At 37.3% G+C, this 13,718-nt stretch overlaps 1 protein-coding gene and 1 pseudogene across 4 annotated transcripts in view; one reads left to right on the top strand and one right to left on the bottom strand.

Moving 5' to 3' along the window:
* The window catches only part of KLHDC10 (kelch domain containing 10), a 50,685-nt gene that overhangs the window by 15,238 nt on the left and 21,729 nt on the right, over nt 1–13,718 (top strand). For 2 of the 4 annotated variants that reach the window (XM_019751272.2, XM_019751286.2), the window contains exon 2: nt 8,282–8,368. The exons of the other annotated variants lie outside the window; for them this stretch is intronic. In XM_019751272.2, coding sequence (XP_019606831.1) covers nt 8,282–8,368 — 87 coding nt within the window. The remainder of the gene's footprint in view (nt 1–8,281; nt 8,369–13,718) is intronic. 4 annotated transcript variants of the gene reach the window in all.
* On the bottom strand, nt 1,468–1,724 carry LOC109457991 (cyclin-dependent kinases regulatory subunit 2; annotated as a pseudogene).

The raw sequence follows: 13,718 nt of genomic DNA, 5'->3' as shown, positions 1-13,718 counted from the left end.
CTATGAGTTTGTTTCTGTTTCAGCACAGTTGTGCTTAACCAGTTTTTGATTCCTAAAAACCTAAGGGATGGGAAGTATTAGTTATTCCAGCAATTGCAATGATTTACTGTGGTTTTTATTCTTAATAAAGTGGAAATATGATGGCATAATGGAAGATAATACCAGAGAGGAGAGCAGCTTCTTTGGGGGGTTGGGAAAGTACTTTTGGTTGAGAATCACTGCCTTCGTATTCATTCATTCATTCATTCATTCATTCAGCAAGTATTTATCAAGTTCCTCTAGGAGACACACTTTTGCAGGTGCCAACTTGAATTGTGACTAAGTATTATTGTAGAGTGGTTAAGAGTGGTTTGGATCCAAATTGCATGGGTTTGAATCCCAGATTTTTCATTTGCTTAGTTAGTTAAGTGACGTTGGGCAAAGTACTTAATCTCTCTGTGTCTTAGTTTCCCCTTCTGTAAATCGGGAGTCATCATAGTATCTATCTCATAGAGTTGTAGTAAGGATTAAATGAGTTGTTGGAATAATATTGTTATTAAGGAATGCAGTTGTTTACACACACACAATGCCATGACTAATTAAGCCATAACACAGTACAATACAGCACTGTAACTCATATTTGAGTTTGTATTGATTTATATACCACTTTGTTTTCAAACGGATTTGAGATAGACCTGAAGCTCTAAGGAACACTCTACCCCCAAGCAGCACAACAGCACTAAGATGTGGGTTCAGATATTGTTTTGAAACGCAAAAGGCAGAGGTTTTAAAATGAATGTATATAAATGCTAGCAATACATACTCAATGAACATTATTTCTCCTCTGTTTAAAAGAAAGTCCTCACGTAACAAGTGGGTCACTGGTAGCCCAAAGTGTGCCATTGTGCAAAACTTTTTAAACGCCTCTTTCCAGTAGGCACAGCCCTCTGGGTGCATCGGGGAGTGGAGTGCAGGCTGGGTTTAGCCCCCATCTCCACTTACCCACTTGGCCTGGAGCTGGCACAGTAAACAATCTGCACAACTGTGCAGTGGTTCTAAATACAGTATTAATTTGCTTCTCTTTTGAAATTCTTTATAGATACTGATTGTATAAGGCATTAGGACCATCACGTGGCATAGCCACCTAAGTCAGAATTCTTAGATCGTGTTCTTTATCAGTAGTTCTCATTATTAAAATGTTTATCATTATTTCAGATTTATCATTTTGGGTTTTTGTACATGCAACATACGAAGTTTATTTACAAAAGTATCAGGTAAAGTGAAATAGGCACTTGTATCAAGAGAAAAACTGACTAGAAGAAATGTTATCTTAAACACCTTGCAGTAACCTACTTGTAGCTGCATTTAACTGAGCTCTGTTGCTGTGAAGAATACAGCTCGTGCACAGATATGGATGAATGAGCTGTACTTTTTCAAGTATTCACTGAATACAACTATATACACATATGTCTTACATACACATATACATTAAACTTGAAAAAGATGTAATTGACCATCCCCAGATATACTTCCTTTTTGTTGATGTTTTGGAAGAGGTCGTTTAAAGAGAAGAATATGTGGTTCTGGCTCATGAATCGTAATGAACCCAGGCTCCTTCTCTCCTCTTCAGACATCAGACGGGTTTTGGGTAGTTGTTCGGTAAGTTCCCTGGGTAACATGATATGTTGGTACTCGTAGTGCTCATTGAAGTACTTGTCTGAGCAGTGGATCTGCTTGTGGGCCATCCTGCCGGTCGGTGGGCAGTGTGGAGGGGGAGCCAGGGAACAGGAAAAGTGGGCGCAGCAGACCAAACGTCCACATCTGGCCAAGGCAATGACTCAACTGCCCAGATTATCATTTTGAATGCAGTCTGCCCGTAGCAGCATAATCAGTTTTTCCCTTTCGGATTTATTTATTTAGTTTTTCGTACTTTTTACTTTCAAATATTGTAGATTCACATGCAATTGTAAGAAATAATACAGAGAGATCTATATTCCCATCATCCAGTTTCCCTGAATAATAACATCTTCTTACTATTTTTTTTTAAAAGATTTTATTGGGGAAGGGGAACAGGACTTTATTGGGGAACAGTGTGTACTTCCAGGACTTTTTCCAAGTCAAGTTGATGTCCTTTGAGTCTTAGTTGTGGAGAGTGCCGTTCATCTTCAAGTTGTTGTCCTTTCAGTCTTAGTTGTGGGGGGCGTAGCTCAGCTCCAGGTCCAGTTGCCATTGCTAGTTGCAGGGGCGCTGCCCACTATCCCTTGCGGGAGTCGAGGAACCGAACTGGCAACCTTGTGGTTGAAAGGATGTGCTCCAACCAACTGAGCCATCTGGGAGCTCAGCGGCAGCTCAGCTCAAGGTGCCGTGTTCAATCTTAGTTGCAGGGGGCAGAGCCCACCATCCGTTGCGGGACTCGAGGAGTTGAACCGGCAACCTTGTGGTTGAGAGCCCAGGGGCCCATGTGGGAATCGAACCGGCAGCCTTAGGAGTTAGGAGCACGGAGCTCCAACCGCCTGAGCCACCGGGCCGGCCCTTCATCTTGTTACTATTGTACAATAAACATAACCGGGAAAGCCATCCACTGACCGTACTCAGATTTCATTAGTTTTATAAGCACTCGTGTGTGTGTGTGTGTGTGTGTGTGTGTGTGTGTGTGTGTATTGAGTTCTATACAATGTTATCGGGTGTAGATTTGTGTGACCAACTCATCAAGATATAGAGCAGATCCATCCCAAGGCTCCCTACTGTTACCTGATAGCCACAGCCTGGCAACCCTAATCTGTTCTCCATCTCTATGCTTTTGTCATTGGAAGAATGTTATGTATATGGAATCATACAGTATGTGACCTTTGTCGTTGGCTTTTTTCATTCAGCATAATTCTCTCAAGAGCCATCCAAGTTGTTGCACATATCAGTAGTTCATGGGTACTGAGTAGTGAGTACACCATGGTACCAGTTTGTTCAACCATTCATTCATTGGAAGGTTTCCAGGTTTGGCCTGTTAAGAGTGAAGCTTCTGTGAACATTTGTGTACAGGTTTTTGTGTGAGTATAAGTTTCTTTTTTTCCCTGTTTGCTCAGTATTACATTTCATCAAATGCTTTTTCTGCATTTATTGAGGTGATCATATGGTTTTTCTCCTTATTCTGTTAATGTGAACTATACTGATTTTTGAATGTTAAGTCAGCCTTACATTCTTGGAATAAATTTCACTTGGTCATGATGTATTCTTCTTTTCAAATAACTTCGATTTGGTAGTATTTTGTTTAGGATTTTTGTGCCTATGTCTATAAGGGATATTGACCTGTAATTATTTTTAATGTCTTTACCAGATTTTTATATCAGGGTTCTACTAGCCTCAAAAATGAGTTTCTCTATTTTCTGAAAATGTTTGTGTAGGATAGGTATTATATCATCCTTAAATGTTTGGAGTGAAGCTGTCTAGTATTTTTAATTTTTTTATACAATGCATAAATTTTCTATTGAGATCTGTATTCATCCCTTTCTGTATCATTCTTCTGAACAAGACAAAGACTTTACCATTCATCGGCCTTCCCTTCGCCCAACCCTTCTTCTTACCCTCGCAGTTATTTCTGTTGATATCATCTGAGATTGTTATTTTGAATGTTAGGTGTGGTTTTTTCCCCCATTCGGTACTTACTTAAATTTAAAGGCTTTACTTGTTTCTCTGCTTATACTTTTGTACCCTGTTTATTATTCTTGGATTATTTTTTTTTGTTCTGGATGTATATCTTGGAGCAAGTCTTTCATCAGACATCTGATGATACCAAATTTTTGTCCTTGTACATTCCAAATGTCTTAATTCTACTGTCACTCTTGAGAGTTTGAGTAGATACAGAATTCTAGGCTTAAAAGAGCTCTGAGAATATCCACTAAGTATATCCAGTTGTCCCAGGACCATCTGTTGCAAAGACTATTCTTTCCCCATTGTATGGTCTTGTCCCTCTCGTCAAAGGTAAATTGACCCTAGATATATGAGTTTATTTGTGGACTCTCAGTTCTATTCCATTGACCTACGTGTCGATCTTTGTGCTAGTATTACACTGTTATGAATACTGTATCTTTGTACTACGTTTTGATATCAGGAAGTGTGAGTCTTCCAATTTAGTTCTTTTTCAAGACTGTTTTGATTGGCTGGGTTCCTTGCATTTCCATATGAAGTTTAGGACTGGCTTGTCCATTTCTACAAGAAAAGAAGTTGCAATTTTGATAGAGCTTGCTCAATTCTCTTTCATTTTTATCTTTTAAAAATGTTTTCCACTTCTTTTTCCTTCTGTACTGTATTCTGGTGAATTTCTTGGCTCGATCTTTCAGGTCACTAATTTAATTTGCTCATTAACTGTATTTTTTCAGTCCTTAATTAGGTTTTTTAGTTCAGTGATCAAAATTTAATTTCCAAGAGTTCCAGTTGATTTCTTTTTAAATAAGTGTTATCTTGCACATCTCTGAGGATATTAATTGTACTTGATCAAAGGTCTTATTCTATTTAGTTTAACTTTCTTTGGGTGTGAGTTGTGTTTGTTGAACGAATGCCCCTTTTTTCATGTGTGAGTCTTGGTTTTGTGCTCATTCGTCTTTATTTGAAAGTCCTGGTTAGTTTACCTTCCTGTGAATGTTAGACCGTTTACTGAAGCAGGTCTGCAGTGATGGTGGGTAGATGTGGAACGTGCAGTGAGATGGAGTGCACCACTTACCGGTCTTCTTTACTGTGAGGGTCCCCATTTCTGCCTCGGGGTTAACTTCCACCCAGGGATCTGTCCTGTCTCTCACCCAAGTGTTTATACTCATTGTTTTTCCCTGGGGAATGACACCTTTCTTGTTTGATGCCACTGTTCCCATCTGGGAGCAAATACCTCTCTGTTCTATATGATGTTTGACCCAAAGAGGTAAACGGGTAGGGACGGTTGACCTTCTTTGTAACTTCTGTGCTACCCTCTAACCAGTTATGCTGTAAATTCTGTAAATTGTTTCCGTTCTTCTTACTATCTTCTACCTCTGGACTTAGTTTACCCTGAAGGCTGCTCGGACCACTTGCAATAATACCCCTCTACTCCAAGCATATAGGATCGTGGTTTCCTCCTTTCCACTGATTCTATCAGCTTCTCATCTTTCAGTGATCCCTCGTAGTTTTAGTCCACTAAGGACATTTCTTGCTTTCTTTTGATTATGGATTTATTTAAAAAATGCCATTTGTTATTTGTGGCTCTTTGGGGAAGGCGAGGCTACCATCTTGATTTCATCAACAGCTATGTCATATTTATAGTGAAATTAATTTAATAAAAAGGAGAAAAAATTTAAAAATCTGGCAAAAAATAAAATATTGATGAGATGATTGAAGAAAATATGTTTTTTGTTTTGAAGAGTAGATGTCATCACAAATGAAGATTGCCAGTTCATAAAAATACATAAAAAATTAACGCTTCAGTGAACAGAATTTCAGACCAGGAACATATTTACAAGAAACTGGAAAGGCATATATTTGCAGTGTTTCTGGTTTTTCTTTTTCTGCTCTTTTGGGTTCTGAAGTCAGTGCCTACCTTATGTGACTTACCTCTATGGAGTCAACATTAGCCTCTGCCTGTGACAGGCTTACATTGGTTGCTGAGAGCGAAACAGGCCAAAGATGTTTGCCAGAGCTCTGAGAAAACATCTAAAAGGATTTTTGATTACAACTTTGGTTCAGGAATTTTCAATGTTATTCCCCTCAGTGTTATTCTAAATTGGTTTTATATTTTTCCATTATAAGATAATATATGTCATAGAATTTGGGGATAATATAAAAGAGATGATAACCCTCCACCCCGCTCCATAACCACTGTTAACACTTTGGTATGTTTCTTTACAGTATTTTTTTTTATCATAGCTTTGAAACAAAATTAAAGTAATATGATATTGTTTTTCTTCCAGTCCAAAAGTAATGCCTACTCAATGAGAAAGCTTGGAAAATAAAGACCAGCACTAAGGAGAAAAAAACAAAATCACTCATAATAACCACCCAAAGATAACTACAATTAAAATTTGATGTATATCTTTCCTGTATTTTTAATGAATATATAAAACACTTTTTTCTTTATTAATATGGTGTCATACTCTAGTACTATTTTGTACCTTGCGCTTTTCACTTGCTATATATTGTGAATGTTTTTTCATGTTAGTAAATATTCTTGTATATACTTTTTAGTGTTGCATAGAATATTAACATATTTAAGTATGTTTATTTAGCATACTTACTTAACCATCTCCCTGTCTATCATTGGACAGTGAAAGTGTTTCTAATTTTTTACCATTGTAAATAATACCATAGTGAGTATTTCTGTCCCTATGTTTTTCCATGCATCTATGATTGTTTCTTTAGGAATAAATTCCTACAAGTGGAATAGCTGGGTCAAAGGGTATGTACATTTTAATGCTTTTGGTACATAAAAATGTCAAATTTTAAGCTAATCACCTGTTATATTCTGTCTTGTATTGCTATATAATTGTTTTATGTGTCTGTCTTGTCTCCCTAATTAGAATATAAGCTTCTTCAGGGCAAGGGAAGTTTCTTATACGTCTTACGTATCCTTTGACAGTGTATGGTTTACAGTGTTGGACTTACGAGTCATCAACAAATATTGTATTGGTTTAAAGCTGTGGTTTAACAGGCTGTTGGATCATAAACCTGTAAATTAAAAAGTATATGTGTTTTGGGGATACACATAGGTTTGTGAATGTTCTATTTTTCCAAGAAAGAATATTAAAAAAACAAAACCAACTGCCATTTCCTACCACCTTCATCTCATAAAATAAAGAATGTGTAACAACAGAAGTTTCTAATCTCTGGAAAAAGGACAGGCTTTTAAATGGAACATTTTGGCTTTTAAAAAAACTTGTTGCCTGGTCCATATTTCTCTCATTTTGTGTTGGGCTGGTAAATCGTCCCCTTAGCCTAGCAGTGGTCTATAGACCAACACGTGGGCACTACTGATTTAAAAGATAAACCCTTCTGCAAAATAAATAGTCCTTCCTCTTGTCCACGAGTCTGTCTTCTCCACAAGATTAAGTACACATATGTAGGTAATGCCATTTTTAATTACACAGAATTTATGTATCTGTCTGTACAAGTACTGCACTCAAGAAACCAAACCTTGCTGGTGAACATTAAACTCTATTTCCGTTTGCCAAAACCAAAAACTATATGCTTTCCTAAGGAATTTGAGACAGGGTAAATGTGATGTAGTGGAAAGAAGGCAGGTTTTAGAGTCAGACGGCCGGGGCTTGAATCCTGACCTTGGCACTGTCACTTATTTATGTCTTCCTCGAAGTTTTTTTATATCCCCAGTTATAGCAGTTACTTCACTGTAATGTAATTATTTGTTTAGACATCTGCCTTCCATGCGAGACATGAGCTCTTGAGGGTAGGAGTCATGGCTTTCTTTCACTGTCCTAGAGCCTAGTCTCGGGCTCAAGGCATAGCAGATGCTTAATGCAATGGCTGCTGAATCCATATAGGATTGTTGTCAAGATTAAATGAGGTAATATGTATGAAAGCTCTTTGTGAACTTAAAATTCTATACAAATTGTTCACTGTTTTTATTGCCAATAAGAGCTGTCTTTGGGGAGCTATCAAAACTTTGGGAAGAAACAAAATTAGCCCATTTAACAGTTCTATAATGCTTCACATTTTTCTTCTGTTTTATAAGAAACCAAGTTTTAATTGGGGTTAATGTGGAGCTAACTAGCTTCCTGGGAAGGCAGCTGAACCCCCCACCTTCCATCCCCAGGCCGATGAAGTGCCAAGATATTATTTCATATTTAAAGAATGGTGCGCCCATTGCTTTATCCTTTTAACCATATAACGTATAAACCGATATCAAACCTGGAAGAGAGCGGGTGCCTACATTATGCCAAATTTATTTTAATCACAGCTTTATTTTGACCTTCACTGACTTTTAAAAATGTCCTAGTTTCTAATCTGTTTGTAAAGGTCATGGTGGATTTTTGCCACAAGATGGCATTGGTGATTATTGAATGCATGTTATATTGACCCAGAATTCCAAAAAATGGTGCACACAGTTGTATGTATTATTTGGGGATGAGTTGAAAACCTTCATCATTGCTTATATATTGATTTAATTTTGTTTTGACTCCCAAAACAGGGTTAAATGCTACTTTACATCACTTCTTTCTGTATTCAAGTATTGTTTTGTTTCCTGTTTTTCTGTCTTTAGAACTACAGTAACTATGTATTATTTGCCATGTGTTGTATGTGTCTGACTTATTGCTGATAATTGTGGTAACAGGTAAGAAGAAAATACGATGGGACCCAGTTAGGAGGCGCTTCATTCAGTCCTGTCCCATCATAAGGATCCCTAACAGGTTTTTGAGAGGTGGGTGATAACTAGAAAGAGATCTGTGCTTCCTATGGGTTAAAGGGAACTTTGAATGAATTTTCTAAACTCAAAACTCTGGTTTTTAAAAGTTGTCTAAACAGCTAAAATTGGAGTAAGAAAAGTCTAGAACTTAATTTTAAGTCTGTGTTTCATACTGACCACTGTTGGAATTGTAATTTTAAGTTTTAGGGAGTTAAATCACTTAATGTGCATTAGGTGGTAGAAATAAATCATCTCACTGATACCACTATTATTCCACTATAGTCATATTAAAAAGAACTTTGAAAAATTTATAAAATGTGGGTGTAGGAAAGAATTTTCTAATTATGATTCTAAGGAAGAATAAAGATTAATTTATGTGACTGTATAAAATTGAAAACCTCTGTTAAAAAAACAAAAAAAATATATAAGGGAGAATTATTTATAATGTGGTTAATATCATGAATATATAAAGAGCTGTTATAAATCAATAGTTTAAAAGCAAATACCCACTAGAAAAACAGTAAAAGAACATGAGTAGGTAAAATAACATTTTATCAATTCATAAAAAAGAAAGTTCAATAAATATGAACAAATATTTATTTTCACTATTTTGTAAACATAATGATTAAAATAATAAGACATTTTTACCGATTAGATTTGCAAAGAATAAAAATAATACCCAGTGTTGGCAAGGTTATGGGGAAATGAAGCTCACATATTGAAGGACATGTAAATTTAGCACAGCTTTTTTGAATTCAATTTGGCAGTACGTATCAAAAGCCTTAAAAATGTTCACATCCTTTGACCTTGTAATTCTTACTTTTAGAAATGTTGCATTCGTTCTTTTTCATTTTTTCCACAAGAGTGTAATCCATACTGAAAAAAGAAAATTTCACAAGAGGGTTGAAAATTCTGGTTCACACTATTTCTAGATATAACAAATTGTCAGACAGACATGCTTAATGTTGTCATTCAGACTTTATTAATTTATTAATAAGCCAGTGTCTCATTTTGACTGAAGAGATTATTAAAAAAAAAAAAAAAAAAAAAAACTAGGAAAAAATCTTGCGACTACTATATATGTTTCTATATCTATCTAGTACCTAACCTATTTTTAGCAGCCAAGCTCCAGAGCATGAAAAGAATAAAATCTAGCTTAGGGTCCTGTGCTACCTTTTAACATTAATAAACAATTATTGATACAAATTCAGAGGTAATTTTAGTTTTATGTGACTGAAAAGCTATTGTGCACACATGGCCAACAGGCACATTTAATTCTATAACCTCTTTTTCTTTTTTCTGTTTATAAATTAGAATGTAATTTCTTTACGATGAGAAAGCTAATGGGCTGACTAAATTTAAGTATAATTAAGAAATTATTTAATTAGGATATATAATTCAATACAATACCAGTTTTGTACAAATATAAACAAAAAACAGGAAATGGTGAAATAATGTTATATCTGGATGGTGGGATTTTATTTTCTTTCGTATATTCTCTTTTTCAATTTTTTTAATCATGAAAAAAAGAGATTAGCACAGGTAAGTTCTAATACTGTTAGTTAATTTGTAAGTCCTAAATTGCCTTAAACACTGGCTGAAGATGTTTCTCACAGTGCTGAGAAGAGTGAGGCGGCAGTGAACAAATGCAGCACTAGCAATGTCAAGGTCACTAGCAACCACCTCTCAATCAGTGGCCTTGTCTTAGTTCTCACCTTTGACCTGTTTTGTAGTGTTTGATGCTGTTGACCACCTGCATCTTCTTAAATTTTTCTCTTCTTTTGGGTTACTTTACTGTCCAATCCTAGATGTTTTCTTCCTACTTCTTTGATTGTTCATTCTGTTTTCTTCACTAGCTTCTTTCTTCTACCCACTAAATGTGGGTATAGCTTCAACGTTCTGTCCTCTCCATTATCTCCTTTGGTTATCTCATCAGCTTTCACAGACTTAACTATCTTCGTTCGTTCGTTCGTTCATTCTTTCATTCTTTCAGTATTTCTTGCTTGCCTCCTAAGTAATAGGCACTGTTGCTAGCTCAGTGATCTAGATACTAGAGATCCAGGTAAAGAAGCAACAACAGAATAATTTGAGTGTAATTCTTTGTGATAAGTGTCCTGATGAGGTAGTATGGTATGGGAGCATATAGAAGAGGTACCTGGCTCAGCTCGTGGGGAGGACAGCGAGAGAGGAGTGGCCATCAGGATGACTTTTCAGAAGAGATGTGCTTTTAAAGGCTGAGTGGGTATTAACAAGGGAGGGTTAAAACATCTCAAACCACGGGGACCAACGCACTCAAGTAAAGGCAATTAGGCAAAACAGCATGGTCTTTCAGAGAACTATAGCAAGTTCAGCTTAGTGGGAAAGAGTGTGGAGAGAAGAAGCTGGAGAGGGCCCGGATCAAGTGGGGTGCCACCCAAGGAGAGTTTGCAGGATCTGTTTTTTTTTTTTAAATTAGTGAAGAGATTTAATTGAAAGGCCAGATACGAGTTTATGACAGTTATCAAGTTGAGAAATGATGGAAGCTGCAACTAAGGCAGCTGTAGTAGGAATAGAGAGCAGGGAATTGATTTGAAATATAAGGAAGTACCATTAGATGAGACTCGATGACTAATTGAAGAGGAGGAGGGAAAAGTCAAGAAAGCTTCCAGCTTTCTGTGTGGAATTGTGCGCGTCACCAGGTGGTACCCGATGGGTGGAGGAGCAGACTGAAGGGAAAGAGGGCAAATGCAGTTTAATCTCCCCAAACCAATAATTGTGTATTCTCGATCAATCAGGCTAAGAGTTATTTTCAGGGAAACACCCTTGGAAGGCCCGTCTCTGTTCTGATGGCACCCTCTGTGCACCTGCCTGTGTCATAGCACTTATCACACTGAATTATAGTCGTTTGTTTCCTTGATTGTGCCTGCCATAGACTGTAAGCTCTGTAAGGGCAGGGACAGTGTGACAGTGCCTTTTATTACTTTATCTCCAGTTTGTAGCGCAGTGCATGTAGTAGGTATATCGTATGTATTTGAGTTGAACTGAATTATAATATTTATAAGGCCACTGTCAGGAATGGGATGGAGCTAAAATTTTAGTACGTTCTCAGCTTCTCTCTGGTGGTGGTGACAGCAAACTAATGAGTTGCTGAGAACATGAAAATGCTGTTGTTTAGTGTTTCTTTAGATTAAAAAAACCCCACAAAAAACAGAAAACTCATCCATGCTTCTGAAATTCCCACTTCAAGCCTCTCATTTTAGGACTCCTACACAGTACCTCTGTTGATGCTGATTGAACACAGTTGCATAGGGCTTGTTTTCCGCCACTAGATTTGTTTGCTAGATTCTGCATCTTCTCTAAAAGACATTTCTACCAATTAAAATTGTGTGGTGTGAAAACAATACTGGTGTAGTGAAAACAATACTGGTGTAGCGAAAACAGTTTCCATTACAAAATGATGGCCCTAACACATACACTTTCCCATACTTCTCAGATATCACTGAAAATGACAAAATAGACATACGAAAAAAAGACTAAATCATAACTGTATTGAAATGGAAAAGGGAGGCTTTGAAACCAAATTACCTAGGTCTGAATCCAGGCTCTGCCGTTTACCAGCTGTGTGACTTTGGGCAAATTCCTTATTCTTTTTTTGGCCTCAATTTCTTCATCTGTAAAAATAGGATGATGATAATAGTACCTTCCTCTTAGGGTTGTCGTGAGGATCAAGAGAGAGAAAAGCAAAGCTCTTAGGAGAGTTTTTATATTTAGTCCATGTTTTACATTTAGCCAATTAATGCTAGCTGCCATTGTTCTTATTATTGCTATTATACCAGAAAATTGGAGGAATTTCAGGGTAATAGAAAGCAGTTGGGATTATAATAATGGAGAAACCAGAACAGAATAAAAATGCCACCCCAAATAGGTGTGCCTGCTGCATGCTGTAAGTCAAGAGGATTTCTTAGTGGGGCCCCTTTTCTGAAGCTCTAAGCCTAGAGTCAGCAAGTACAGGAGGAGGGAGCAGGTTGAGGGAAGATGGGACATCAGGGCAAATCATTAAGGGTCTGTCTCCCAAAGCGGTTATTTCCCTCCTCCTCCTCTCCTGTCATGTAAGGAGCTCTGGCCACGCCTTGCTTCCCAGGATAGAGCTATGAGAACAGCTCTTTGAGCAAAGTAGGTGGTTTGCTTTGGGGGGGTTGAGCAAGTGGCGCTCTCATGGCCTGGGATTGGCAAGTGCGTGCGAGCACAAAGCAGAGCTTTAGGTAGTGGACGTCCCCAGTGGAGTGGGTGAGATGTGGGGAAGGAAAGGGCGCTCCACCAAAGCTTGATGTGCAGTGAAGGGCCATTCCCACAAGATGCAGCCTTTCTTACTTTGACGATCATAAGGCAAAACTGTGTTTTCTCCACTTCTAAAGAGAAACCTACAGAGACCCACAGTCAGACAGATCTCCCACTTGGAGGTTTGGAGACAGAGTAACACAATTGTTGAGGAAATCTGTATCTCTTACAATTACTAATCAGTGTAGTCCTGCATTTATTGATATGTATAGGTGATCAAGGCCCACTAGACATTTGAGGGAAAGTAGACTTGAAAGAAGATGACTAAGCTGAACAAATAAAACAACTGACCGTGGTAGAAACAGATAATGAGAGGTAGACCATGGTAGAAACAGATAATGGAACTTCCTAAAGTTCCATTCTGATCATAGGAGGCTTCCTTAACGTCAAGAGTGAATTGCAGGGTGGCTGGTTAGCTCAGTTGATTAGAGCACAGTGCTCTTAATAAGGTTGCCGGTTCGATCCCCGCATGGGCCACTGTGAGCTGCGCCCTCCACAACTCAGTTGAAACTTCTACTTGACTTGGAGTTGATGGGTCCTGGATAAACCCACTTAAAATAAATAAAAGTTAAAAAAAATGAATTGGATTCATAAATAAAAAAACCAACTGCTGTGGAGAAAAAGGAATGATAAAGAATTAGTTCTATATTAAAGACTTGATTACTGAAATAAAAATGCAGTTGGAGGCTTAAATAATAGGCTGAAGATCAATTTTTATGAAAATAAATATACAAACCATAAAGCAAGAAGACCAAAGAAGAAAGTACGTAAGGAAAATTCTACTTTGACAATCCATCTAAGTGATCCAGTATCCATTTTACAGAGTTATGGAAGGAGAGACAATGGAAGGGAGAAAATAAAGAATATTTCCCTACACTGAAGAAAAACTTTCAGTTTCAAGTATGACGAACTCACTAAGGAACAAGCTAGGAAAATGAAAAAAACGAAAGCATCTATTTACATGTTACTGAACTTCCGATCCCAGAGATTAAAAAAAACAACAGGTTACTCAGGACTAAGAATCAGAATCAGAGTGGTATGGGATTTT

Source organism: Rhinolophus sinicus, linkage group LG11 (genome assembly GCF_036562045.2).
Source record: "Rhinolophus sinicus isolate RSC01 linkage group LG11, ASM3656204v1, whole genome shotgun sequence".
NCBI lineage: Eukaryota > Metazoa > Chordata > Mammalia > Chiroptera > Rhinolophidae > Rhinolophus > Rhinolophus sinicus.
This window is presented reverse-complemented; position numbering and strand designations above follow the sequence as displayed.